This window comes from Cervus elaphus, chromosome 5 (assembly GCF_910594005.1).
Source record: "Cervus elaphus chromosome 5, mCerEla1.1, whole genome shotgun sequence".
Lineage (NCBI taxonomy): Eukaryota > Metazoa > Chordata > Mammalia > Artiodactyla > Cervidae > Cervus > Cervus elaphus.
In genome coordinates, this window is record NC_057819.1 from 65060527 (window position 1) to 65088070 (window position 27544).

At 44.0% G+C, this 27544-nt stretch overlaps 1 protein-coding gene across 4 annotated transcripts in view; it reads left to right on the forward strand.

Annotated features, from left to right (window-relative positions):
- Positions 1–27544, forward strand: part of TRIM2 (tripartite motif containing 2) — a 178185-nt gene that overhangs the window by 43974 nt on the left and 106667 nt on the right. The window contains exon 1 of one of the 4 annotated variants that reach the window (XM_043902635.1): positions 9431–9578. The exons of 1 other annotated variant lie outside the window; for it this stretch is intronic. In XM_043902635.1, the coding sequence (XP_043758570.1) occupies positions 9549–9578 (30 nt within the window). In that variant the 5' untranslated portion in view covers positions 9431–9548. Of the gene's footprint in view, positions 1–9430; positions 9579–11031; positions 11054–27544 lie in introns of those variants that run through there. 2 more of the 4 variants (XM_043902634.1, XM_043902643.1) reach the window with 2 other exon arrangements.

The window sequence follows — 27544 nt, forward strand, 5'->3', positions numbered from 1 at the left end:
CTATGCAGAATACGTCATGTGAGATGCTGGGCTGGATGAATCACAAGCTGGAATCAAGATTACTGGGAGAAATATAAATAACCTCATATATGCAGATGATACCACTCTAATGGCACAAAGTGAAGAGGAACTAAAGAGCCTCTTGATGAGGGTAAAAGAGGAGAGTGAAAAATCTGGCTTACAACTCAACATTTAAAAAAACTAAGATCTCAATGATCCTATATGCAAGGCACCAAAAGAGACACAGATGTCAAGAACAGACTTTTGGACTCTGTGGGAGAAGGCGAGGGTGGGATGATTTGAGAGAATAGTACTGAAACAGATATATTATCATATGTAAAGTAGATCACCAGTGCCAGTTCAATGCATAAAGCAGGTCACTCAAAGCTGGTGCTCTGGGACACGCAGAGGGATGGGGTGGGGAGGGAGGTGGGAGGGGGGTTCAGGATGGGAGGACACATGTGCACCCGTGGTTGATTCATGTCAATGTGTGGCAAAAACCACCACAATATTGTAAAGTAATTATCCTCCAATTAAAATAAGTAAATTAAAAACAAAAAGCTAAGATCATGGCATCTAGTCTCATCACTTCATGGCAAATAGAAGGAGGGGAAAGTGAAAGCAGGGCCAATTTTATTTTCTTAGGCTCCAAAATCACTGCAGATGGTTATTGCAACCATGAAATTAAAAGACGCTTGGTCCTTAGAAGGAAAGTTATGACAAACCTAGACAGCATATTAAAAAGCAGAGATATCACTTTACTGACATAGGTCCCTGTAGTCAAAGCTATGGTTTTTTCAGTAGTTATGTACAGATGTGAGAGTTGGGCCACAAAAAATGCTGAGCATTGAAGAATTGATGTTTTCAAATTGTGGTGCTAGTGAAGACTCTTGAGAGTCCCTTGGACAGCAAGGAGATCAAACCAGTCAATCCTAAAAGAAATCAACCCTGACTATTCATGATGAATATTGATGCTGAAGCTGAAGCTCCAATACTTTGGCCACCTGATGCGAAGAGCCAATTCATTGGAAGATACTCTGATGCTGGGGAAGACTTAGGGCAAAAGGAGAAGGCGGCAGATGATGATAAGGTTAGATAGCATCACTGACTGAATGGACATAGTTTGAGCAAGCTCCGGGAGATAGTGAAGGACAGGGAAGCTTGACATGCTGCAGTCCATGGTGTCACACAACTGAGCGACTAAACAACTACTGATACTCCCAACAACCCAGATGAACCTCAGAAAAATGAGGAACAGAAGAAGCTTCTGTGATCTGAATGTTTGTCTTCTCCCCTACCCAATTCATATGTTGAAATCCTAATGCCCAATGTGATGATGATGTCAGGGTTGAGACTTTGCAGGGTGATTAAGTCATGAGAGTGGATTAGTGCTGGTATAAAAGAGTTCCCTCAGACTTCCCTACTCCTTTCCACCCCCTAAGCATAGACTGGACCTCTCTGACCAGGAAGAGGGCCCTCACCCGACTGTGCTGCCTCCCTGATCTTGGACTTCCAGCCTCCAGAACTGAGGGGAATAAAGGTCTGTTGTTTATAAGTCACTCAGTCTGTGGTATTGTGTTCTAGCATCCTGAACGGACTAACACAGAAGCCAAACAAAAAAGTATAGTCTGTATGATGGCACTTGAAATTAAAATACTAGATAAGCAAATAAATCGATAGTAACAGAAAGTAGATCCATGGTTAGTTGGGGCTGGGACTGGGGTGCAGGAAGGGGCAGGAAGATGGATTGTAAAGGGACACATGGAAGCTTTTGGAGGTGATGGAAATCTTTCTATCTTGATTGCAGTAACAATTTCACAGGTGCATATTTATGTCAGAACTATCAAAATAGACACAAGAAACTGGAGATGTTCAAACCTATAAATCTGTTATTTGGTGTTGTTTTCTGAAGGCCTTTCCTAAGATTCAATAAATGATTTCTTTTCTTCTTGGTTTTTTTGTTTTTGTTTCTTAGTTTTGGATTTAAGTGGCAGAAACAACTTTGAGCTTCCCAGGTGACACCAGTAGTAAAGAATCTGCCTGCAGTGCAGGAGACTTAAGAGACATGGTTTGATCCTGTGTGGAGAAGATCCCCTGGAGGAGGGCATGGCAACTCACTCCAGTATTCTTGCCTGGAGAATCCCATGGACAGAGGAGCCTGGAGGTCACAAGAGTCAGACACGCCTGCAGTACTTGGCACGCATGCGCGCACGCCCACAGGAGCGCCTGGCGCAGTGCATTTCCCCGTGTGAAGGGTCGACGACACTTGCCCTGAATCCCTTTCCGATAGGAGGAACCCTCCCTGGCCTTGCAGATATTTCCACTTGGAACGTCAAATATGACGTTGGGACTTCCCTGGTGATCCAGTGGCTAAGACTCCACGCTCCCAATGGAGAGGACCCTACATGCCACAACTAAGACCTGGCACAGAAAAATAAATATACAACTGTACAAATAACGCACATAAATATTTTAATATGACCTTATTTGGAATAAGGGTCTTTGTAGCTACAATTAAGGTAAAGTTATCAAAATGCAGTCACTGTGGATTAGGGCCCACCCTAAATCCAATAACAAGTGGTCTTAAAAAGACATCAAAGGAGAAGAGGCAGTTATGCCGAGGGGAAGGCAGTGTGAAGACAGAGGCAGAGATTGGAGTGACGTGGCTGTAAGCCAAGAGCTGCTGGCAGCCAGCACGAGGTGGAGGAGAGGCATGGTACAGATTCTCGCCAAGCCTCCAGAGGAAACCAACCCTGTCAACACCTTGGTTTTGGACTTCTGGCCTCCGGAACTGTAAAATAATAAATTTGTGTTGTTTTACGCTTACAGAAATGTGTTATAACAGCCCTAGCAAATTAGCGCAGAGCCCCTAGGTATTTTTATTCCTTACTATCCTTAGTTTGGTTCTAACCCTATATCTCATTTCTCTTTTTGTAGGGTTGGTTTTTTTTTTTTTTTTTTTTTTTTGGGGGGGGGGGCTGTGTTGTGCAGCTTGTGGGATCTTAGTTCCCCATCAGGGATTATGGCGCCAGGGCACTAAGTCCTAATCACCAGACTGCCAGGGTACTACCCTCCCTCCCACCCATATCTTATTTCTGCTGTTTGTTTTTCCTTCTCTGAATTAGTCCTGGTAGAATTTTATTTTCTTAGCATTTGGCTGCTTGTACAAGAGAGTTATTCATTAACTTCTCTAACCTTCAGTTTCCTTGTCTGGGAAATGAATGTGAGTAACCTGCTGCCTAGGGTTGGTTGGGAGGATTGAATGAGTTAATACATTTGTATGTTCCTGTAACAGCACCTGGCATACAGCAGATGCTGTATACATACTGTTCCTCTATTATTAGGTCCTGCTCCTATTTTTTAACACATTTTTTGTCTGCACCAGGTCTTAGTTGTGGCCTGCAGGATCTTTTAGTTGCAGCATATGAGCTCTAGTTCCCTGACTGGGGACCAAACCCAGGACCCTGCATTGGGAGCACAGAGTCTTGGTCACTGGACCACCCTCTGTTTCCACTTCCAAAGGGATGGGTCAGCTTGTAGTTTCCTTAAAATTAATGATACATTTGCTTCCATTATATGGGTTATTGGTGAAAATGCTGCACTATACTTAGAAGGACCTTTCCTTATGGGTCCTGGGATTAACTCTGAGCTAGATTTTCAGTGAATCCCCTCATGATCTTCACCTTTGTGGTGTCAAAAGTTGCCATGATTTAGCTCAGTGGACTGGGTGATGGCAAATGGACCCAAGGCCATTGCTTGGTACACCATATAAGTTGATTTACTGGTCATTTCCATGGGTAGAGTCTAACTTTACGCATTATTTTGCAAATGTGAGCCATTTGGCATTTGGGGACAGAGCAAAAGACTATAGGAGGCTTGTAAAAATCCACCAGCATGATAGGAAAAATAAAGTTCATCCATGTTGATGTGTGGTTAGCAGGGCCCTCTTAATGGCCTAACGTCATATGAACTGACTTTAATCGTTACAATTGCTGTCTTTCTCAGAGAAATACAAATAATTCATATACAATAATAAATATGGAATATCCACATATTAGTCATAAACTGCTTCATCTGCAAAGAACAAATGTATCTGAGGATGATGAAAGCTTAGTGAAATGTGTTTAGAATTTTTACCTCTTTTAACAGGTTGTGGGCAAAAAAAAAAAACAAACAAAAAATAAAAAAAAAAAAAAAACACAGGTTGTGGGCAGACCAAGGAATGAATGCTTTTTGTCCATAATTGACAATGCACTGAGGAACAGCTAAGCAGAACAAAATCAAAAGCCTTGTCAAGTCATGAAAAGATCTTAACTCTCATTCCTTCTGTCTCAGAGTCCTTCAATGTCAGTGATGGGTAGACCTTCAGCTTCTCCTCTTTATTAAGCCATGTTATTAATACCTATACATCACTTTTATTTCCATAAAAAAGAAAGTAAAGGATTTAGTCTTAGAAGTTTATAATTTCCAGAATCTTCTGAAAAGACTTAAGGGATCTGACCATTCATCCATATTTTATCCAAAGGACCTCTATTTTTTCTACTCAGTTCCATTAAGTGTATGCTGTCCTAACATGAGAATCTAATATTATGTGTGCATCACTTAAAAAATATATGTATCAGGACTTCCTAGGTGGTCCAGTGATTGAGACTCTGTGCTTCCCCCCCTCTCCCGCCCATCCCTGGTGGGAGAAGTTCAACAAGCCATGTGATGCAGTCAAAAAAAAGAAAATCAGTAGACCATTTAATAGTTTTCCTTCAGTACAGTGCTTTGTATGTTGGCAACTCAGGAGTTTAATAAGGAGGGCACCGTGGGATGTTGAACTAAGTCAGTGATGTGGGGCTTCAGCTCTTCGGAGGGCTGGGAGAAGCTCTCTCTGCCTGTGCATAATTGAAGCTTCAGGTTGCCAAGAGGTGGATGACTAAGAGGTAGCTGTTTTGGATCAAGGGTAAAGTTTTAATTGGATGATGAGCATTCTCAAAGGGGATATAGCAATTTTCTGAATTGCATAATCGAGTGATTTGAAATTTAGAAAGTAGTGATGTCATCTCCCCCTCTTTTAAAAGAACATACATCTCCCTCTGTAATTATTTTGTGTTTAATAACAGCAGTAGGCCAGTGCCACGGGATGCGGGGGTCAGGAAAGACCAGGCCTCAGTGGTGTGTGGGGCAGTGAGCTCAAGGATTTTCAGTCCTGTGTGGTTGTGTTTTCTTGATGAAATTCCTGGCAAAATTTTCTTTCTGTGTTGTCAGAGTCTACTGCTTCTCCTTGTTCTCGGCTCATTTCCTGTTCCAAGAGGCTTACCTGTGTTAAAAACAACTGAGTCTGAATATAGTCCTTCCCAAATTATAACTTGTGAATTGCTGTCTTCTTTATTGGTGTTTAACAAACTATATGAAGAAAGAAATAGTAGACTCTTGGAGAATGTTGTATATGTGCTATAGGTCCTTACACTTGGAGTTTACAGAGAGTAGGAATTATTGTGTCTGTTAATTTATGGAGAGGTAGAGAATTTGAGATCTACTCGGCAAAAGGTTAAACTGGGATTGGTTTCTTAATTTTGCATGTGTGGCATAGTAGAAGGGACGCTGGACTAGGAGTTAAGAAACTTGACTCCTAGCCCTGGTTTTGCTGCTATTTCACTATGTAACTCTGGGCACGTCACTTAATTTTGCAGGGCATCAGATTTCCCATCAGAAAAATAAGGGTATCTGATCAGATTACTTAGAAAATCCCTGTGTGTCTAAAGTTACGTGGTTGTTTTCTGAAAATGAAACTTTCTGAGTAAGTCTTTGACAATTTTGTTTTTTTCCCTGGTTTGTGTCTTTATCCCACTAAAAAGAGAGCCACTCTGCTTTTTTAAAAAAATGTCTAGAATGCTTCTTAGTAAATTTAAGCCGTTTATATGTTTCCTTCTGCATTGGGCATGGATTCCGCTCCTCTCCTCTGCTCAGGGAGCGGCTGGCAGAAGAGAAGAGCCTGCCCCAGCGCCTGTGGGCGGGCGACTTTGGGAAGGCAGTTAACTGATTCTCAGTTTCTGTCTCCATAATACGGGAATAATCGTTCCTACCACCTCCACTCCCAGTGGTTCTGAGTAGTAAATGAGATCAAGTGTGAGGTGGGCAGGCAGGTTGCAGCCGTTTACCCAATATGCCTTCTCTCACCCTGACTGCCATGTTGCTTTTCCCACTGGATGCTCCTGCTCTTTCTCAGCTTTAATAGAGAAGGTGCAAATTGGTCTCCTGGCACCCACTGCCCCACAGTATCCAGTGCTTAACAGATACTGAACAATGCACAAATAATGATTGAATGAATTGAATAAATCTTAAAAAAAATCTTCAGTATACTCATGGGATGACGTTTCAAGGAAGCCTCCTGTTGAACCCAGAAGAAACTATAAAAAGTAAAATGAAACATAAAATTAGCCATCTAAAGTGAACAGTTCAGTGGCATATAATACATCTGCAGTTATACAATTACTATCTCTATCTGGGAGAAAGAAATGGCAACCCACTCTAGTACTCTTGCCTGGAGAATTCCATGGGTGGAGGAGCCTGGCGGGCTACAGTCCATGGGGTCGCAAACAGTTGGACACGACTGAGCGACTTCACTTTCTTTCTTTCTATAGTTTCTTTTGGAGAGGGAAATGGCAACCCACTCCAGTGTTCTTGCCTGGAGAATCCCACTGATGGAGGGGCCTGGTGGACTGCCGTCTGTGGGGTTGCAAAGAGTTGGACACGACTAAGCAACTAACACACACACCCATCTCTACCTAGTTCCAAAATAAACCCTGCATGCATTAAGCAGTTTCTCCCCTTTCCCCCTTCCTTCCAGTTCTTCCCTGGCTATGACCAATCTGCATTCTGTATGGGCTTATTAGTCTGGATATTTCCTATAAATGGAATCATACAACATGTGACCTTTTGTGTCTAGCTTCCTGTATTTACGCTAATGTTTTGAGGATCATCCATGTTGTATCAATACCATGTTCCTTTTTATGGCTTTACTCCATTGCATGTATATATCACAATTTGTTTGTTCATTAGTCTGTTGATGGGCATTTAGGATGTTTCAAGGGATTCCCAGGTGGCTCAACAGGTAAAGAATCCACCTGCAATGCAGGAGATGCAGCAGCCGTGGTTTCGATCCCTGGTTTGGGAAGATCCCCTGGCAGCCCACTCCCGTATTCTTGCCTGGAGAATTCTATCAACAGAGGAGGCTGGCGGGCTACAGTCCATACAGTTTCAGAGTCGGACACAGCTGAAGTGGCAGCACGCACACACGCATGGGCGTGTGTGAATATGCCCATTCACTATCTGTGAATAATGTTGCTATGAACAGAAGTATACATGTATTTGTTTGAGTACCTGTTTTCAGTTCTCTTGGCTATATACCCAGGAGTGGAATTGCCAGTTCACATGGTAGTTTTATGTTTGACTTTTTGAAGGACTATAGGACTGTTCTCTACAGTAGCTGAGCCATTTTACATTCCCACTAGCAGTGTGCAAAGGTTCCAGTTTCTCCTTATCCTCCTCAACACTTGTTTTTGTTTTTTTTTTAGTAGAATCCTAATGGTTGTAGTGGTACCTCTTTGTGTTTTGATTTGAATTTCCCTAATGACTAATGATGTTGAGCATCTTTCATGTGCTTGTTGGGCATTGGTATATCATTTTTGGAGAAATCTCTATACAAGAACTTTGCTCATTTTAAATCGGGTTATTTCTATTTCTGTTGTTTAATTATGGGAGTTCATTATATATTCTGCATACTAGACCCTTATCAGATATATGATGTTCACATATTTCTCCTGTGGGTTATCTTTTCACTTTCTTAACAATAGAATGGATGCACAGAAGTTTTTAATTCTGATGAAGTCCAATTTATCTATTTTTCCTTTTTTTCATACTTTTAGTGTTCTGAAGCTTTTTTTATGACAGGGTCTTTATTAGTATTAAAGGAAAACTAGATCTTTTCCAGAAGGTAACCTTTACTTTAAAATCCAGAGCCATGCAAATACAGATATAACAGCTCCTTTATAATCAGTGGAAGAACAGAAGGACCGGAAGCAGCCTCAAGCACTCTTTAGATGAGGCACCAAGGGAGTCTCACTTTAAGTGAGTCTCACTTTAGTGTAAGGAGTCTCACTTCCCAGGTGGCGCTAGTAGTAAGGAACCTGCCTGCCAATGCAGGAGACACAGGTTGGATCCCTGGGTTGGGAAGATCCCCTGGAGAAGGAAATGGCAATCCACTCCAGTATTCTTGCCTGGAGAATCCCATGGACAGCGGAGCCTGGTGGGCTACAGTCCATGGGATCGCAAGAGTCAGACAGGACTGAGTGATTTACATGCATGCACATACCAGAGGAGTCTCACTTTAATGTAAATTAAACATCAGTGGCAAAATCATAAACATTTTAAAACTACCATAGATCAGAAAGGACAGTGTCTTTGGATTATTCTTTTTATAATCAAGATCAGAAAAGCCTGATGCAAAATTTGTGGAAATGCTTATATTTCAATATTTTTCTGTTTCTCTGCTAGTCAATTTTGATAGCTGTTGTGCTTCCTTTATAAATAAGGGAACTATTCCCAATTGTAATGACTGTGCTTTTCTCAAAGATTTTATGCCTGTAATTTACACAATACCACAAATCAGCCAAATACCTCTTAACCTTATTCTTACTTCAGGGTATTATTTAGAAATTTTATTTTTAAAAGCCACAGTTTATTTTCTGGCTCTTGGTTACTATCATAGGGTTTTGACAGTTTAAGCTGGCCTAGTAGCTTTACAAGTAGGATTTAGCTAAGTTCAGAAGAGAGAAAAAAGCCATTGCCTTTGCCTTCTCCCCTATACCCTGAGTTAACTTCTGTTTCCTGGGTGCAGGTATGATCAGATTGTGAGCTTTTTTTTAACGTGAGGCATTTATATTTGGGGAGTAAAATATGCCCACTTCTCTGAGTTCTGAAGACAAACCAATCAAATCAAGCATAAGTAGTAAGTACTTATCTGTTATTATTCTATTTAATAAAATAAACATGTCATAAAAGCATCTTCCTTGGACTTTGTTCCTTTCCTTTGTTGTTTGATTGAAAAAGTCCTTTCTACCCCAGTGAATACTATATTAAGCCGGAGAGACCAGAGATGGCTAAGGCAACACGCATGTCTGTGACTTCTAAAAATATGCATTATTAAGTGTGAGACATCAAACTCCTCCTTGAAAATGATCTTCTGTGGGCAGTGATTAAACTTTTCAGCTCGGACTCCTTTCATGCTGCGGGGCTGGCCCTTCTTATTCAGCGTTCCTCGCTCTCCGGCTTCCCTTCTTCAAAATGAAACACAATATCCTAAGCCAACAGAGAGGCTTGTCATTGGCTCGCATTGTCCCTGATGATGCAGCCCCGCCCCCTTGGCTGGCGCTGACACGCTGTTTATATTTTTCTAAGGGCCACCCTTTAACTCGGCGGCCTGATGACTATAATGGGCCCGATTGTCTGTAGGCTGCAGAGCGCTGAGGCCCCACGTCCAAGGAGGCTGGGGCCGGTCTCTGATGCACCGGAGAGGCGGATATGGAATACCGGTAAGGGCGCTTCTAAGGGCGCGGGGATGCTTTATCTGGGCTCGCTGGTGGATCCTGGGCACTGTTTTGGAGAAACGAATCGTGATCGAGTTGCTAGCTTTTTCCTGGTTTTAATTTTCTGCCTGCTCAAGACGGAAGGAACAGATTGGATCTCTGGATTTGCTTACGAAGCTCATAGGGGTCCCTGTCGACCCAGGCAAGAACCGAGCAGGAAAGCAAAAATCCAGGGAGAGACGCACGCAAGCGGGTTTGACACCAAAGCCACATGGAAGAGGCAAAGCGCAGGGCTGCCTCGGTGATACCATGAGACCCAAGGGCTGTTTCCTCTTCTGAATTGGCTCTTCGCAGACAGAACTTAGCTCTGCCACTGTGGATTTCTGTAAACCAGCTGCTGGCCAGTGTAACTCGGTCAGCCCCCTTTGAATGCGTCTAGGATCTGCGGGGGTGTTCAAAGGGCAAACCGTAGTAAGCTTGTGTGCCATAAATAGTTCTATTCAGAAATCTGAGAATGGTTTAGAGCTGCAGGCTGTAAAGTTTTTACTGCCCCATTAAGGTGTTCGGAGGGTACTAAGGCCGGCTGCAGTGGGGCTCAGGAAGGAGGGAAAGCCTGGGGCGATCAGAGCATTTTTCCGTGACGAGCAAGGGAGAAACCCGGGGGACCTGAGGACATCACTTGAGAGGCGGGAGTGAGCCCTGCAACGGGCTGCGCCAGCCCTCCTGGGGTTCTGTCTGGTTTCCGCCTGAATGAGGGAGGGCGGAGAACCGTTCAGGCATCCGCCTCTGGTCCCGGATTTCAGCATCATGGATGCCCCCCGCCCCCTTAGGCGGACTAAGGCACCTCGCCTGGGGCAGAGGGCCCCTAGAGGCAAGCAGGGAGGAGGTGCGCAGTTACTGACTGCGCGCCGGGGCGAGGGGCTGGACCGTCTAAAGCCCTGAGAATTGCTTCAGGAATTCCCGCCTCCTGCTGAACAGAAACTCACTATGGCAGCTTTGATGGGAGGCTTTTGTCTCTGCCTTTCACAGGAGACTCACGGTGCAAAGTCAGTGAACCCAGGCTCTGCTTGATGTAGACAGGAGCCTGAAAAGGCGGAGGAGTATGGCTCAATTTTTAGATAAAACAAAGGGTGAATTATGGGGCCTTAATGCATCTAGTGCTTTATAAATCTCTCCACCTCACCTAATCCCGGGCCTCAGTACTTATTATCCAGACACAGCATGTTTAAAGCCAACATGATGTAGGGCTCCTGGAAGACTTAAATCAGATGCAAACTTTTTTTTTTAATGAATTTGACCCAAAACATCATGAGTGTTTCAGCACAGTGTATGAAGACACCTGGTGATTTCCAGATGCGCCAGGCTCTCCTTCGGTGGTGTGAGTGCCTGAGGAAGGGGGGTGAGTTGCCGATGGGGTGCTCTTGTCCAGGAACAGAGCTTCTGGCCCTGCCAGTGCTGGCCCAGAGATGTGAGGCTAACAGGTATGAATCGCCCTGTCCTTCTGCCTCAGGCCTCCCAAATCCTGGCTTCCTGCAGGTCCTCCTAGTCTCCTGTTTCTACCCCACAAGCACCCCCAGGGGATGGTGAGAGAGGAAGAACCAGGAGGAGGTGGTGAGAGCCCAGGGTGAATTCCAGGAGATCCCACGTAAACAAAGGCAGCTCCTGCCTGCCTTCTTTTATCAGAATGCTGGGCACGCCAGGCTCCAGAAATTTCAGACACAGCATCATTTTTAGGTACAGAATTTATACTTATAGTAAGAATAGAAGATTTACAATATAAAGTAGTGTTCCTCTGTTGTGTTAGTTGCTCAGTCATGTCTGACTCTTTGCAACCCCACAGACTAGCCCACTAGGCTCCTCTGTTCTTGGAATTCTCCAGGCAAGAATACTGGAGTGGGTAGCCATTCCCTTCTTCAGGGGATCTTGCCGACCCAGGGATCAAACCTGAGTCTCCTCCATTGCAGGCAGATTCTTTATCATCCGAGCCATCAGGGAAGCCTTCTAGAGCTTGTCAATACTGAGGGCTGTTACGAAACCAAGGAAACAAGCCTGTATGGATGAAATACTATGATGATGACAAAGTCCAACAGAAATAGTGCGTATCATTTATTGAGCACTTACTATGTGCCAGGCCTTTTCACGTATTATCTCAGTCCTCCCTAATCCCTCTGACATACAGTTCTCATTTTACAAAGAAAGAAACTGGGGCACAGAGAGGTTAAGTAACTGGCCCAAAGTCACACAGCCTATTAGTGACCTGAAACGTGACTTATTCGGAAGGTATACAGCACATCACCTGTGTTAGGAAGTGAGGGGTTTCTGTGGAATCAAGTTGGCATTCATAGTCACAGTTTTTCAAGAATCCATCACCACAACCAAAATGTGACCTCCTGTGGGAACATAATTGGTGGCTGGGAAAGAAAGCCAAGAACCACTTCCTTTAAATGAGCGAGAGCGCCAAAGAACAGCAACCTTGTCCAGCGAGCCAAGGGCCAGGGAGGGCCAGCTGTGGGGCTAGGGGTGCTTGGGCCTGGCCCTGCCACACCACGGTGGGCCTGTGCTGTGTGGTACTGGACCCTGGGAGGGATGACATGAGCAGAGAAATGAAAGAGCACGGGGTAAAGGAAACCGCTGATTCAGACACTTCTGGTTCCAGCCGGTGACAGACACATATGCGAGGCCCAGTGGAGGTTGGAAGAAGCACCCTCAGCCAGACTGGGGACATCGGTGAAGGCTTTGTAGAAAGAGGGGGATTCTAGAAGGAAGTCTTGAAGAATGAGAAGAGTAGGTCAAGCGGACACAGAGGGAAGGGTGCCTAGGGCTAGCAGTTTCTGACGTGGTCGGTCAGTGGTGGGTCTTGTGGGCAGCTGTGTACCAGGGTTGGAAAAACTGAGTCAAAGGGATCAAGATGTGCAAAGGCGCAGAGTCAGAGAACAACTAAACAGCTTGCTTAGTCTGGTTGAAACCTGGCATGTGAGTGAACAAGCGATCCTGGATGAGACAAAGCTGATAGAAAATGAAGCCAAAGAGAATTGTTCCATAAGTGTCAAAATCTTGACAACTGTTTTATCAGAGTGATGGATGTGTAGGGATCCATCATCTACTTCTGTGTTTGTTTAAATTTTTATTAATAACTTTTGTAAACAGGAGGATAGCCCATAGATGCACCAAGACCAGAAATAGCTCAAACAGAGCAGAACTGGAACCAGGTCTCCGGGTGTGTGGTGGCTACTGGAGACCTTGCCAAGTCACTGGACCTCTCTAGTTCTCCTTCTGCTCATCTGAAAATGGGAGGAATAACAGCCACCTCACGGGGCTGTTGTGGGGATTGAAAAGATAGACGATACAGACATCCCTCCATAGAATGGCATGGAATCATCCCTTTTCCCACTCATCCATTCTGACTGAGGTTTCTAGATGATGCTGTGAAAAGTGAAAGTGAAGTCGCTCAGTCGTCTCCAACTCTTTGGGACCCCATGGACTGTAGCCCACCAGGTTCCTCCGCCCATGGGATTCTCCAGGCAAGAGCACTGGACTGGGGTGCCACTGTAGAGAGTTCCGAACAGAGAACCTCAAATAGTCTGTAAGTTACAGAAGCAAGAACATGTGAGGCAAGGTCTGAGCTGGAAGCAAGTCTGGGGCTAGGTGAGTGGCCTGAGAAATATCCACACCACAGACTGACACGTGTGAGTTTAGAAAAGTTAGCCCTGCAGGTGGCTAAAGAATCCCCATGACCTTGGCTCTCCAAGGCCTCCCTACCTAAAGCACAGAGCCCCAGTTTGATTTGCGTTTATGATCCCTTGCATTTCATGTATTTTCTGTCTACTTAAATTTTTAAGTGAGATACCACTCCCACCATCACTCACACTTAATGAGCATGCGGTTTGGTCATCTTCCCTTGTAGCTCAGTCAGTAAAGAATCTGCCTGCAGTGCAGGAGACCTGGGTTCAATCCCTGGGTTGGGAAGATCCCCTGGAGAAGGAAATGGCAACCCACTCCAGTATCCTTGCCTGGAAAGTCTCATGGACAGAAGAGCCTGGTGGGCTGCAGTCCATGGGTCTCAAAGAGTGGCAGGACGGAGCCACTAACACTTTTACTTAAGGAGAGAGAGGGAAAGGGAATCAGAACAGTAGACTGAGATTTCATCCCCTGGGGAGTCCCTGGGAGCCATTTAGATAAGCATCATCTCATCTCAAGCCACACCTGGGAACACAATCCCTTATCACACCAGCAGTTTCCTCTCAAGGACATACATTCCTGGTATGTAAGTCTTTAATGACCAGGTGCATTTTGCCTTCTGGAACCATTCCTGAGGAGTGGACACTGAGGGAACAGCACACTTCACGTTTTGCAGCTGTTGTGCAGAATAGAAAATCCCTCAAACTGTGGCCTCTACAGGAACCACAAGAAGCCAGAGGGCCAACTTCTGACTTCACAAACACCAGAGATGCTTCTTGACACCAGCCTCTGGAACTAAGGTGGCAAGTGCTGTCCATCCTTAATGGGTGTGTAGGAGGAAGATATTTAAGTCTGCAGCATTCTCAAAGCCTTGGTATGAACCTGGTCAGGGCAGGCCGTGTCCAGTGTGCTTTTTTTGAGGTGTCAGACAGCCAAGGCTATCCCCGCTGAGATTCCTCCAGGGGCCCTCCAAAGACAGAGTTCTCACTGCATGCTTTTGCCCCACTCCGACTCTTCCTGCTCCAGAGGGGTAAAACAGTTCATGCTGAACTCTGAAGCTGTAAGTTGGCCTCATAACTAAGTGCCATGAGGAGCAATCACGTGTTTACCAAGGTCGTTTCAAGTCAATATAGTTTCCTTGGTTGCACCACTGGGTGATTTCATTTTAACGACAGGTGCTTTAAGCAGAATCTTACTGAGGAGCCTCCGTCTGCACAAGTCCTGTGAAATGTGCAAGGCAGCTCCTTCCAGGGTGCTGGAGGGTTCCGGAGGCACCGGGGCCATCTCTGCATTTCCGGGAATGCCCAGCAGAGTTGAATCCCTTTGGCGTGTCACTGACACACAGGTTCTTCCGCTGTGGACCAAGGGGCAAGAGCCAGGGCTCCCAGAATACAGGAGTCTTGCCTTATGCTCATCACTGCTAGATGATTGTATTATCTTAAGAGCATTTTTTAACGAGAAAATAGCAGCCATCAGTGATTTCTTAGAAATGTGGGCCATTTCAGGATACCCTCAGGGAGGCTAGCCATTGTCTTCTGGATACTCTGTGATCTGGGAACACAGGGGGTGAAGCATAAATCTTAATTAATACTGGACCATTAGGAAAAGAAAATGGAAAGACCCTTGGAAGGTAGCAGTGACCCTAGAAAGCCCCCGAGGCCGTGCTGGAACTGTGACGAGGAAAGGCAGGGGCAGCCCGGGGAAAGCGGTGATCTTCCCACACTCAACCCAGGCACCGGAGCGGCGGCGGAGGGGGCCCGGGCCGCGCCCAGTTCCCCATGTCGGGGGGGGCAGGGTCCCCGGGGGCGGGGGTGGGGGATGCTGCTGCTGGGGAGGAGACCTGGGCTCAGCGCGGAACAGGAGCCGGTGGCAGCCGCCTGGCGGCCGCGGACCCTTAACCTTTCCGCGAACTGAGCTCAGAGAACGTCTCCGTACCTTCGGCTTTCCAAGGCTGGTGGTAAGCCCGCTCCTGCAGAGTGGGGACCACACCGCTGAGGGCAGGAGCCGGGTGGGGAAGGGGGCCCGTCAGAGCCGCTCCCAGCCCTTCCCACGGACGCTGTCACTGCGCACCTCCTCCCCAGGCGGACGCGAACGTCTCTTCTCATCCCCGCTCTTGAGTCTAAAAAGCCCCAGTGACGGCGGCGGGGAGGAGGGGGTCGGAGAGGAAAAGAGGTGGAGGCCGCGGGGCTGGAGGGGCGGAAAGCCCTCCAGCCCCTTCCTCTCGCCGGGGCTGCTCTGCGGCTGCGGCGGGAGTTTCTGTTTGGGGGCCTTTCTTTCTTCCTTTGAATGAAAGCCGTCCGTTCCGGTGCTGCCCGCGGAACGGCTCTCCCCAGGCCGAGGCCCGAGCCTCTGATTCCTTCTATTAACTCCAAGGGAACGTGGGTTTTGTTCTCATCTCCTCCGACTCTAGGCACGTCTGTCCCCAAACCTGGACCTGGAAGCTTTGTGTGTGGTAGACCGCCGGGCAGTCGGGGAGCAGCGCTTGACACGGCGGGTCTAACTCTGATTAAGCCCCAGCAGTATGTTAGGGACTGTTCTAAGTGCTTTATGTATATGAACCGGGTAACCTTACAAGGGAGGTATTCTCCTTTGTTTTCAGATGAGGAAACTGAGGCTCGGAGAATTAAGAAAATTGTCCGAGGTTACACAGCTGGTCTGGGGCAGGCTGGCATTCCGGTTCCAGAAGCTGCGTTTTTAATCACTATGTGATACCCGGCGCCGGGTGGGGCGGTGGGGTGCGTTATAGTCTTTATTTTATATGTATTCAGACCCCTACTTCTGTAGGGGTTTCTGTAATAATAGCTAATAATTCTTAACATTTATTGCACTGCTAACGGTGGCAGACCCTGTTTCAAGTTCTTTGTGCATCGTAACTAATTCAGTGTTTGTGACTACTATTAGTACCACGTAACCAGTGAGGAAACTGAGGCCAGAGCAGTTGGTTAAATATTTTGTCCCAGGTGGCAAGATTAGGAAGTGGCAGAGTTATCTCAAAGCTTTTGTTCTTATGATGCTGTCTGTACATTTATCTGTGACCATATCTCTGATACTGCTTCAGGGAACATTTTGAAGCTGGTATTACTAGAGCATAAGATAGAAATATTTTGAAGGATCTGTATACATATCACAAAATTATTTTTCAGAAGCACTGGATAGTTAGCTAATTCGTGTTCCCATGAATGCTGTCCAAATGACTAAGGAATCTAAAAGTTGGATAAGCCCCTGAGCAATGCGTCTATATACCTTTTGGACTTTTATCGGTTAATCTGGGCATTTACTATCATTATTTTTAAGAAAATAAAATATATGTCTGGCTCAAAACTCTATTTTCAAGCAAGCATCTGGGGTGCTGCTAATGTTCTATTTCTTGGTCTGGATAGTGTTTACCCTTTGTGGTTTTTTATAATAATTCATCAAGCTCTTGCCTTAAGACTTGTGTAATTTTCTGTTTGTAATTTATACTTACTAAAAGTTTGTTTTCTTTTTTCCTTAGGCCTCTGATTGAAGCCTAAATTCTTTATTTGGGGGGGGTTCTTTTTATTTATTTATTTACTTTTAACTTTTGTTTAAATTTTAATTGGAGGCTAATTTCTTTACAATATTGTGGTGGTTTTTGCCATACATTCACATGAGTCAGCCATGGTTGTACATGGTTCACACATGGTGTACATGTGTTTCACCCAGAAAAGTTTATTTTTAAACAAACTATTGAATATAACCTTTTGGAAATTAGGAGATAGAACATATTGGAATCCATTGTAAAGAACAGGAAAATGACTCAGTCACCATCATATTTTCTCCACATGTTGGATAAAAGGAGATTTAAAAAGAAGGTTTCATGATTCCTTCTTTCTTTCCACTTCGAACGCGAGAATTAGACATCAAACCACAATAGTACTAAGAAATGCAGTTCAAAAAAAGTCCCTTTTTTGCTTTTGTTTTCTCCAAGAAAGTTTTTTTGTTTGAAACTTCCAAAGTATGACACATATTTAAAGTATGCAAGGTTATAGTGAATGAGGTTTGGCAAGGACTTGAGAACAATGATTACAATCCTAGAGAGAGTTGTGCTCTATCTTGTTTTTCTAATAATCTGTTCCTTAATATTTGGTTTTGAGGTAGTGGGTTCTGTGATATGGCCTGATGCATTCAGTAATGTCCCTAAAGACTCAGGTACATCTTTCCATGGCTAATGGATCCAGCCCAAGAAGATCAATATATCATCCTTTCAAGAAAATATTCTAAGGAAGTATGTTCTTACTCTAATGGAAGCCAGTAGCAATTTCCTTGTCAAGTTTCCAGTTGTTTTAAAATATCACTTTAGTGCTTATTTCCCTCTGATGACTTTATGTTTGATATGAAGTTAATTGTTTAACCCCAGTCAATTTCTTAGTTCCTGGACTCTAGCTGTAATTTTCATCAGTTTTTATTCCTCTGCCACAGAGGACCAAAGTGGCTTCAGGATGAGGGCCTTTCTTGATGAGACAGAAGAAGCCACGTTTCCCAATTCTTCCTTCAGTTTCTAACCTCTCAGTGTCTCACCATGAGATTCTTTGAGTTCTTTGACTGAGTTACCAGTATTCCTTTATTTGAGCTGACTTTCTTCCATTTCTACCTAACATCTCACCATTATCTCTGTGTAAGGCTGCCGTCGCAAAACTCCACAGGCTGGGTGGCTTAAATAACAGAAATGAATTTTCTGTCTGTTCTGAAACTGAAAGTTCAAGATGGAGGTGCCTACGGGAGCGGGTTCTGATGAGGGCCCTCTTCCTGGTTAGCAGAAGCAGCCTCTCACTGTCCTCACGGCCTTTTTGCTCTGGAGAGAGAGAAAGCTCTGGTGTCCCTTCCTCTTCCTATAAGGACACTAATCCTATTGGATTAGGACCTCACTTTATGACCTCATTTAACCCAATTACTTCCCTAAAAAGCCCTATTTCCAAATACCCCTGCAATAACTGGGGTGAGGGCTTCAAAATATGAATTTAAGGGAGGATACAGCTCACTCCATAACCTTACCAGAGTCACTACAGTTAAAACTAAGCTTTGTTTCAGGGATTCCCTGGTGATCCAGTGGTTAGGGCTCAGTGCTGTCACTGCTAGGCTCAGGCTAAGTCCTAGGTTGGGGAGCTAGGACCCAGAAGCCAGACAGTATAGCCACAAACAAACAAACAAATTTTGTTTTCCCTTCCAAAGTAACATTTTTTAAAATTAAACTTTTTTGCCTAGTGATTCTGTTATATAACATTTAATTTTTAACTTTGTAAAACATTTTTGAGTTTCTGCTGACTGTACTAAGGGAATCCAGACATAAAGAAGACACGGATGCTCCTTAAGTAGATGCCTCCAGGAGTCTATAAAGTAATGAAAGAGATGAATCGCGTGCACAAAGAACCAGAATACCTGGGAGACTGGAGGTACTTTAAATAAAATAGTGTGCCATGGAATTCAGAGGAAAAGGGGATCTTCCTCCGAGGGCCACCACCTGAGCTGCACAATCGGGGACAGGCAGGCAGTGAACCGGGGAGGGTGTAGGCGAGACCACAGCAGGCTCAGCGGACACCACGGAGGCAGGAAAGTGAGCTCAGCTGAGACTGAGGAGTCGGGAGGGAACGCTGTGGAGTCTGCCCTTATGGTGTAAGAGGAGGCTAATTCTGAAATCAACACTTAAGAAGAGTCACTGTAACCAAGTTGCCCTTGGCAGTCTGGACATTTTGTCTCAGTAATTCTAACACCATCAGTTTTCCCTCCAGTGTTGCAGCAGACCAGTTTCTTTGGCTGAGCACCAGATGAAATGTGTAGCTGGCTGTATTGCGGGAGAGGGAGAAAAATGAATGGGTGGGAGCGTATCTTTAAAAAATAAGATCACACTGACCATGGCAGGGTACTCATCCAAAGGGAGTCACAGCACCAAGACTGAGAGAATGGTAGATTCTTTCCAAGTTTCCTCCTCAAAATATGTTTTTCACTTACAACACTGGATGTAAATGTATGAACAGGCAACAGAAAGGAAATATTCATGGAAAAGAGTGTATTTAAAATGTTCCCATCACTAATGATCAAGTAATTACAAAATTTAAAAACAGTGAATTACTATTTTCTCCTTATCAGATTAGCAAACATCTTAAATTAATACTGTTGGTAAAGGAGTGTGTCTCATGGCACATCTAACTAATGGGAATGTAAACTGGTACAGCCTTTCTAGAAAGTAATTGTGCAATGTTTTACTCTCTTGAGTGCCCCAGAAATGTTCATATACCTTGATTTGGTAATCCCACTTATAGGAATCTATGCTGAAAATACAGAGGTGTAGACAAAGGTTTGTGCTTAACAATTTCATGAAGTTTAATTTATAATAATTAAAAATTTAGAAGCAATCTAAATGTGAACATTTTGAAAATTGGTTGCATAAATGATATTATAAATTAATGCAATATTCTTCAGCTGTTTAAAAATGTGTTTTCAAATAATTTTACTGATAAGTTTGCATATATTTTTAAAAAGCAGGTCTCAAAATCATGTATGTAATAAAAATATACTTGAGGAAAAAAATAAATTACATTTATTTATATTATAAATATTTATCATGCATATTATATGTCTGGCAATGTATTTATCTGTAGGTAGTGGCCCTATAAATGATTTCTATTTTATTCTTTATACCTTACTGTGTTTTCCAAATTTTCTAGGTCATTTAATTGCTTTTTATTTGAAAATAGCATCTTAATAAAATCTTTTTCATCTTTTAGGGCCTAAGTCCACCCTTTCATAAAGTACTTCCTGGACTAATAGGAAATAACCTCTAGCTTTTCTGTGATTCTTTTGTACTGGTGTTAACATGTATGGTCTTGAATTGCAGCCGCTGTATGTATGACATTCATCCTGACTGATTTGGAAGCTAGTAGAGAACAGGGATTATGGCTTAGAGGTCCTGAGTTTCTGAGCAAAAGCCTAGTTCTCCTTCCCTACCTTTCATAAAGCCTTTTCTACTACTTGAAAAAGTGGGTGATTTCTTCATCCCTTGAATCTTCAAAACAGCTTTTTATGCCTCTTTTATTGGAGGCCCATTCTGCTTTGGATGATAGTTAATTGTGTTTGTCTTGACCTTCTATTTTGTCATCCAACTCCTGATTATAGGAAGCCAATCTTGTTCCTCTATGTGCCAAGAGCAGTGCCTTGTACAGTGTGTGTGCTCAGTAGACAGTTGGACCTATGACTACCTGTGTATGGTGTTAGAGAATGTTCTGCTTTCATTCTTTTACATTTGGCTGTCCAGTTTCCCCTGCACCACTTGTTGAAGAGACTGTCTTTTTTCCACTGTGTATTCTTGCCGTCTTTGTCATAGGTGAATTGACCGCAGGCACATGGATCTATTTCTGAGCTTTCTATCCTGCTGCATTGATCTGTGTCTGGTTTTGTGTCAGCACACTGCTGTTTTAATGACTGTAGCTTTACAGTATAGTCTGAAGTCAGGGAGCTTGATTCCTCCAGCTCCAATTTTCTTTTGTATGACTGCTTTGGTAATCTGCAGTGTCCTTTGTGTTTCCATAGACATTAACAAATTTTTTATCCTAGTTCTGTGAAAAATGCCATTGGTAATTTGATAGCACTGCATTGAATCTGTAGATTGCCTTGAGTAGTATAGTCTTTTGACAATATTGATTCTTCCAGCCCAAGAATATGATGTATCTTTCCATCTCTGTGTCAGCTTCACTTTCTTTCATCAATGTCTTATAAGATTTGAAGTACAGGTCTTTTGCCTCCTTAGGTAGGCTTATTCCTAGGCATTTTATTTTACTTTATTTTAATAGAAGAATAATTGCTTTACAGAATTTTGTTGTTTTCTGTCAAACATCAGCATGAATCAGCAATAGGTATACATATGTCCCCTCCCTCCCATCCCCCTCCCCATCCCACCCCTCTAGGTTGATACAGAGCCCCTGTTTCAGTTCCCTGAGTCATCCAGCAAATTCCCATTGGCTATCTACTTTACATATGGTAATGTAAGTTTCCATGTATTCTATTTTTGATGTGATGGGAAATGGGATTATTTCCTTCATTTCTCTTTCTGATCTTTTGTTGTTAGTGTATAGAAATGGGACAGATTTCTGTGTATGGACCTATAACTGAATGAACATGGACTCTTTCCAGTTGTTTCCAACAGGTACCCAGCAGTTAGTGCCTGCTCTGAGGAGCTGAAGACTGCTCTACAGGCCAAGGAGCAGAAGGTGAGGTTCGAGATGCCCCAAAGCACTGGGCAGTGGCAGTCAGGAAGCCCAGCCCTCCAGAAGAATCTGCCAGGGAATACCTTCACCTTAGACACATGATGCATCAAATACTACTGTTTACCTCTCCTCTGGGTCCTGAGAACTTTATCTGTGAAGTTTTACCTTCTTTCACCATTTCACAAACTTGTAGAGATTAATTGATTCCCCAGAGAATTCCATTTCTCCAATCATAAATTGAACACCATAGATTTGCCCTGCAACCCATTTCAGACCCCCCAGAGGTGTTCATTTAGAGAAAAGATTAAAATCAAGGATTGCTGGAGAAGGAAATGGCAACCCACTCCAGTATTCTTGCCTGGAAAAGTCCATGGACAGAGGAGTCTGGCGGGCTGAAGTCCATGGGATTACATGACTGAGCATGTGTGCACAAGGGTGGAGGGAAATGGGTTGGTAGCAATAAAGTGGTAGAACTAAAAAATAAAATAAAAAATAAAATAAAAAAAATAAAATCAAGGATTGCATAAATATAATTTTAGAATAAAACAAATACAGTAAGGAAATAAGCACAAGATTAAGTTCCTTTGAACATGTGTTTACTGTGCTGTAAGTTTTCACAAAGCCTTGAGAATGATCCAAAGATTAAACAGGACATCGATCTCATTCATTAGATCCCGAGAGACTATAGCACTATAGCAGGAAGGGAAGGACTGGAGAGGGATGGAGGTATATGTGTGTTTGTGGGGGGTACCGCACAGGACTGCAGGGGTCTGGGGTGGGGCCAGATAGAGGTGAGAAATAATTGGGTGGTGGAGACAAAAGAGACTTGGATTCAATCCCTGGATTGGGAAGATCCCCTGGAGGAGGGCACTGGCAACCCACTCCAGTATTCTTGCCTGGGGAATCCTACAGACAAAGGAGCCTGGTGGGCTACAGTCCACGGGGTCACAAAAGGGTCACACAGGAGGGTCCTGAGCACAATTTGCTACATTTGTATGGGTGTGGGGGGCGGGCAGCAGTTCCCACCACCATCACCAAGCAATTTTCTGCAACACCAGCAGGGTGTCCTACAGTTCAGTTCTGACACTGATCGCTGGAGAGAGCATCAGAGCCCACAGGTCAAGGGTTTGGTCTCACAAGACTGCACCCTCCACCCCCCCACCTGCCCCCCTGAAGCCAGTCACAAGTCCAGGTTGTCACCTGTGCTTCTGACCCACCGGCTATAGATGGGGGGTTTAAATGACCCCCTCCTTAGGGTCAATTCACTTGCTAGAGCAGCTCACAGAACTCAGAGAAACACTTTACTTACTAGATCACCAGTATTATGAAAGGATATAACTCAGGAACAGATGGGTGGAGAGATACGCAGGGCAAGGGTGGGGGAAGGGTGAGGAGCCTCTGGGCCCTCTCCAGGGACACTACTCTCCCCGAATCTCCATGTGTTCCCCAGCCTGGCTCTCAGAACTATGTCCTTCTGAGTTTTTATGGAGGCTTCATTGCATAGGCATGATTGATTAAACCATGGGTCAGTGGAAACTGATTCAACCTGCAGCCCTTCTCTCCTCCCTAGGAGTCAGGGTGTGGGACTGAGCAGTCTAGCCAGTCTCCATCCTTCGGTGTGATCCAGAAGTCACCTCATTAACATAACAAGACACACTTAAAGGTCCTATCACTCAGGAGAGTTCAAGGGTTTTAGGAGCTCTGTGCCAGAAATGGAACGAAGACTGAATATGTATTTCATATTATAAATCACAATATAGTGATTTATATCACAATAGAGTGGGATTCAGATAGAATAGGAAAGGCTTTAGGAAAAATAGCAAAACCTAAAGTTCTTTTTTTTTTTTTTTAAAAACAGAAGACCTTTAATAACATTTCTCCAACTCACATATCCACTACAATAGGATAAGGAAAGGACTTGGCATGTAAACTCATGAACAAAGTCAGAAACTGTTATTATTAGTAGTAGTATTAGTACCCTTGTAACACCTCTCACTGAATGTTCTATCCCCTCATATGGTGGTTCCATTGTGTGTTTTTGCAAATTCCATTTTAAGCTAGTGATGGTGCTTGCGGGGAAAGGACAAACCTTCAACTACTTTCATAAGAAGTTGTAGTACATATACACAATGGAAAATCACTCAGGTATTAAAAAAGAATGCATTTGAGTCAGCTCCAATGAGGTGGATGAAACTGGAGCCTATCACACAGAGTCAAGTAAGTCAGGAAGAGAAACACCAATAAAGTGTATTAATGCACATATATGGAATTTAGAAAGACGGCAACAACGATCCTATATGCAAGAGGGCAAAAGAGACACAGATGTAAAGAGCAGACCCCTGGACTCTGTGGGAGAAGGTGAGGGTGGGATGATTTAAGGGAATATCACTGAAATGTATAGTCAGTTCAGTTCAGTCACTCAGTCGTGTCCCACTCTTTGCAACCCCATGAATCGCAGCACACCAGGCCTCCCTGTCCATCACCAACTCCCAGAGTCCGCCCAAACCCATGTCCATCGAGTCGGTGATGCCATCCAGCCATCTCATCCTCTGTCGCCCCCTTCTCCTCCTGCCCCCAATCCCTCCCAGCATCAGGGTCTTTTCCAATGAGTCAACTCTTTGCATGAGGTGGCCAAAGTACTGGAGTTTCAGCTTCAGCACCAGTCCTTCCAATGAACACCCAGGACTGATCTCCTTTAGGATGGACTGGTTGGATCTCCTTGCAGTCCAAGGGACTCTCAAGAGTCTTCTCTAACACCATAGTTCAAAAGAATCAATTCTTCGGTGCTCAGCTTTCTTCACAGTGAAACTCTCACATCCATACATGACCACTGGAAGAACCATAGCCTTCACTAGACGGACCTTTCCATGTGTAAAATAGATGACCAGTGCAGTTTCAATGCAGGAAGCAGGGCACCCAAAGTCGGTGCTCTGGGACAACCCAGAGGGGTGGGGTGGGGAGGGGATTCAGGATGGAGGGACACATGTGCACCTGTGGCTGATCCATGGTGATGCGTGGTGAAAACAGCCACGCTATGGCAATTATCTTCATTGGGATAGCTGGCAGATCGAGAAGATAGTAGACTCGTGTCTCCAAAAAGCCTCACCCAAAGTTCTAAGTCAGTAATGGATATAAGATGTGATATGAGACAGGTTGTTTGGCGGGGGGCGGGGGGGGGGGGAATGGAAAAAAATGGTATTTAACCCAACCCAGTGCATCTGTCAATGTTCTTAGCTACTGACAACACTACTCTAGTTAGTTTGAGCATGAAGGGAATTAATTAAAGAATATTAAAACACCCTCAAGAAAGTGAAAGAACAACCTACAGGATGAGAGAAAATATTCTCAAATCATTTTCCATTAAGAGACTTGTTTCCAGGATACAAAAATTAGACACTAAAAGATAAATTTTAAAAAGACAATTAAGAATGGACAAAGAATGATGATTGCACAACAGCGTGAATAAATGTACTTAGTATCACTGAACTGTGCACTTAAAAATGATTAAAGTGGTAACTTTTATGGATTTTTTAAGCACAATTTAAAAACCTTGAATGGGTGTGGTGCAGAAGGGGGACCCCTTTCAGGGTCTGAGGGTTGGCTCTTGCCTAATACTCAGAAATGAATTGTTCAGAGAGACCCTCATGCTGACAAAGCAAGAGCATTTATCGGAAAAGGGGCACCCAGGCAGAGAGCAAGAGGGTGCGGGAACCCAGGAGGACTGTGCTGCCACGGGGCACGGTCTCAGGTTTTGTGGTGATGGGGTTGGGTGCCGGGTTATCTCTGGCCAGTCATTCTGACTCAGCGCTCTTCTGAGGGGAACAGCATCAGTCAGGATGGATTCTATCGAGAAGGATTCTGGGAGGCTGGCAGGACATATGAACTGGCATCTCCTCTCTCCTTTTGACCTTTTCTGAATTCTTCTGGTTGGAGGCATCCTCTTTGTTTCAAGTTCTTTACCAGAACCTCCTGCTGTAGGATAACTCGTGCAGCTGGTTACTATGGTGCCTGGCGAGGTCAGGTGGTTTTGGAGAGTCCCCTAAAGGATTTTAACAGACATTTTTTCAGAGAAGATACACAAATGGTCAAGAAGCACATGAAAAGATATTCAGCATTATTAGTCATTAGGGAAATGCCAATCAAAACCACAATGAGAGACCACTTTATGCCCACTGGGAAATTAGAACCCTAATGTATTTCTAGTGATAGTGTAACATGATGTAACTGCTTTGGAAAACAGTCTGGCAGTTCCTCAAAATTTTCAACATATAATTACCATATGACCCAGTAATTCACTTCCTAGATATATATATACCCAAGAGAAATGAAAATATATGTTCATACAAAAACTTGCACACATTTAAACAGCATTATTCATACTAGCCAAAAAGTGAAAACAATCCACTGATGAACCAATAAACAAAATATAGTATATCCAGACAATGAAGTATTATTTGGCAATACAAGGAATGATGCATTGATTTGTGCTACAGTACAGATAAATCTTTAAAGATTTTTCGTCAGTGAAAGAAGCCAGAACCAAAAAGACCACATGGTATATGACTCCATTCATATGAAATGTCCAGAACAGGCAAATCCATAGAGACAGAAAGTAGATTAGTGGTGGCCTGGGGCTGGGAGGAAGGGGAAGTGGGGAGTGATCACAAGTGTACATGAAGTTTCTCTTCAGGGTGATGAAAATGTCCTGGACTTAGGTAGTGAACTTAGATGGTGGCACAACCTTGTGAATATACTAAAAGCCACTGAATTGTACACTTTTTTTGAAGATTCATTTTTTAAAAATTGAAGTATAGTTGATTTACAGTGTGGTGTTACTTTCAGTGTCTAGCAAAGAGATTCAGTCATACACACACACACATATACATATCTTGTTGGTTATCTATCATATATATGTGGATTACACAGTTTAAATGGATGAATTTTATAGTGTGAATTATATCTCAATAAAGCAGTTATTTTTTTTTTTTCTTTTGTAAGACTATTACATGGCTCAGAGAATCTCCGAGAAATCCAGAGAATTAGACTTAGAGGTCACCCCACTGAGAACGATGCCTACATTGTATCACAGGAAGGATCCAGTATGAGCCCAGGACTGTTCCTCTGGGCATAAGCGACTCGGACCTTCACCCAATACTGTTCCTCCGGGCATGCGCATCTCGGACCTTCACCCCTGCTGGCCCTGGGCCTCCGTATCTTTCTACCAGATCCCTTCCCACCACCTCACAGAAAGCAGCTTCCTTAGAGTCTGCTTTCCCATATGGCTCTCATCCAGACTGAAGCCTAGCAACCAGCCACCTGACTGCCAGAGCCTAGGCAGGTTTCAAGCCCCAGCTGTAAAAGAGGCCGAGAAAGCAGGCTGGGCCTGGGGACGAGTCACACTAATGTCCACTGCCCCCAGTTCCCTCAGGGAGTTTGCTGGATAATGATGTTGTTTTTAGATTTATTTTTTATTTTTTGCAGTGCTGTGTGGCTTGCAGGACCTTAGTTCCCCAACCAGGGATCAAATCCAGGCCCCGGCAGTGACAGCGCTGAGTCCTAACCACTGGACCTCCAGGGAATTCCCTGGGCAATGATTTTAAGATCACAAAATACTGGAGCTAAATATTTGAAGTTCACGTGTTCTGACCGTTTGGTCCAATGACTACCACACTGCCAGGGCAATGGCGGTCTCTAGCCCTACTTTGCCTGACTTGGTAAGCATTTGGCAACGCCAATGATTCCTCTCAAACACATCTCTTCATTATGTCACCCTTCTTGCACCTTCTAATCATCATCTTCTCACCTCCCACCCAGATCTGCTCTTTTAGCCACTTAAAACTGGTGTTTCTCTACAACTCCATATTGAATCCCGCTCTTGATAACTTAATTTGCACTCTGAATGTTATGGGTCGAATTGTGTCCCACTAAAATCCCTATGTTGAAATCCTCACAGCCAGTACCTCAAAATGTGACTTTATATGCAAATACAATCATTTCAAAATAGATAGAAATAAGGGCAGATGTAATGGTTACAATGGGTGTAACTGGTTACTTCATACTGGAGTGGGGTGGCCT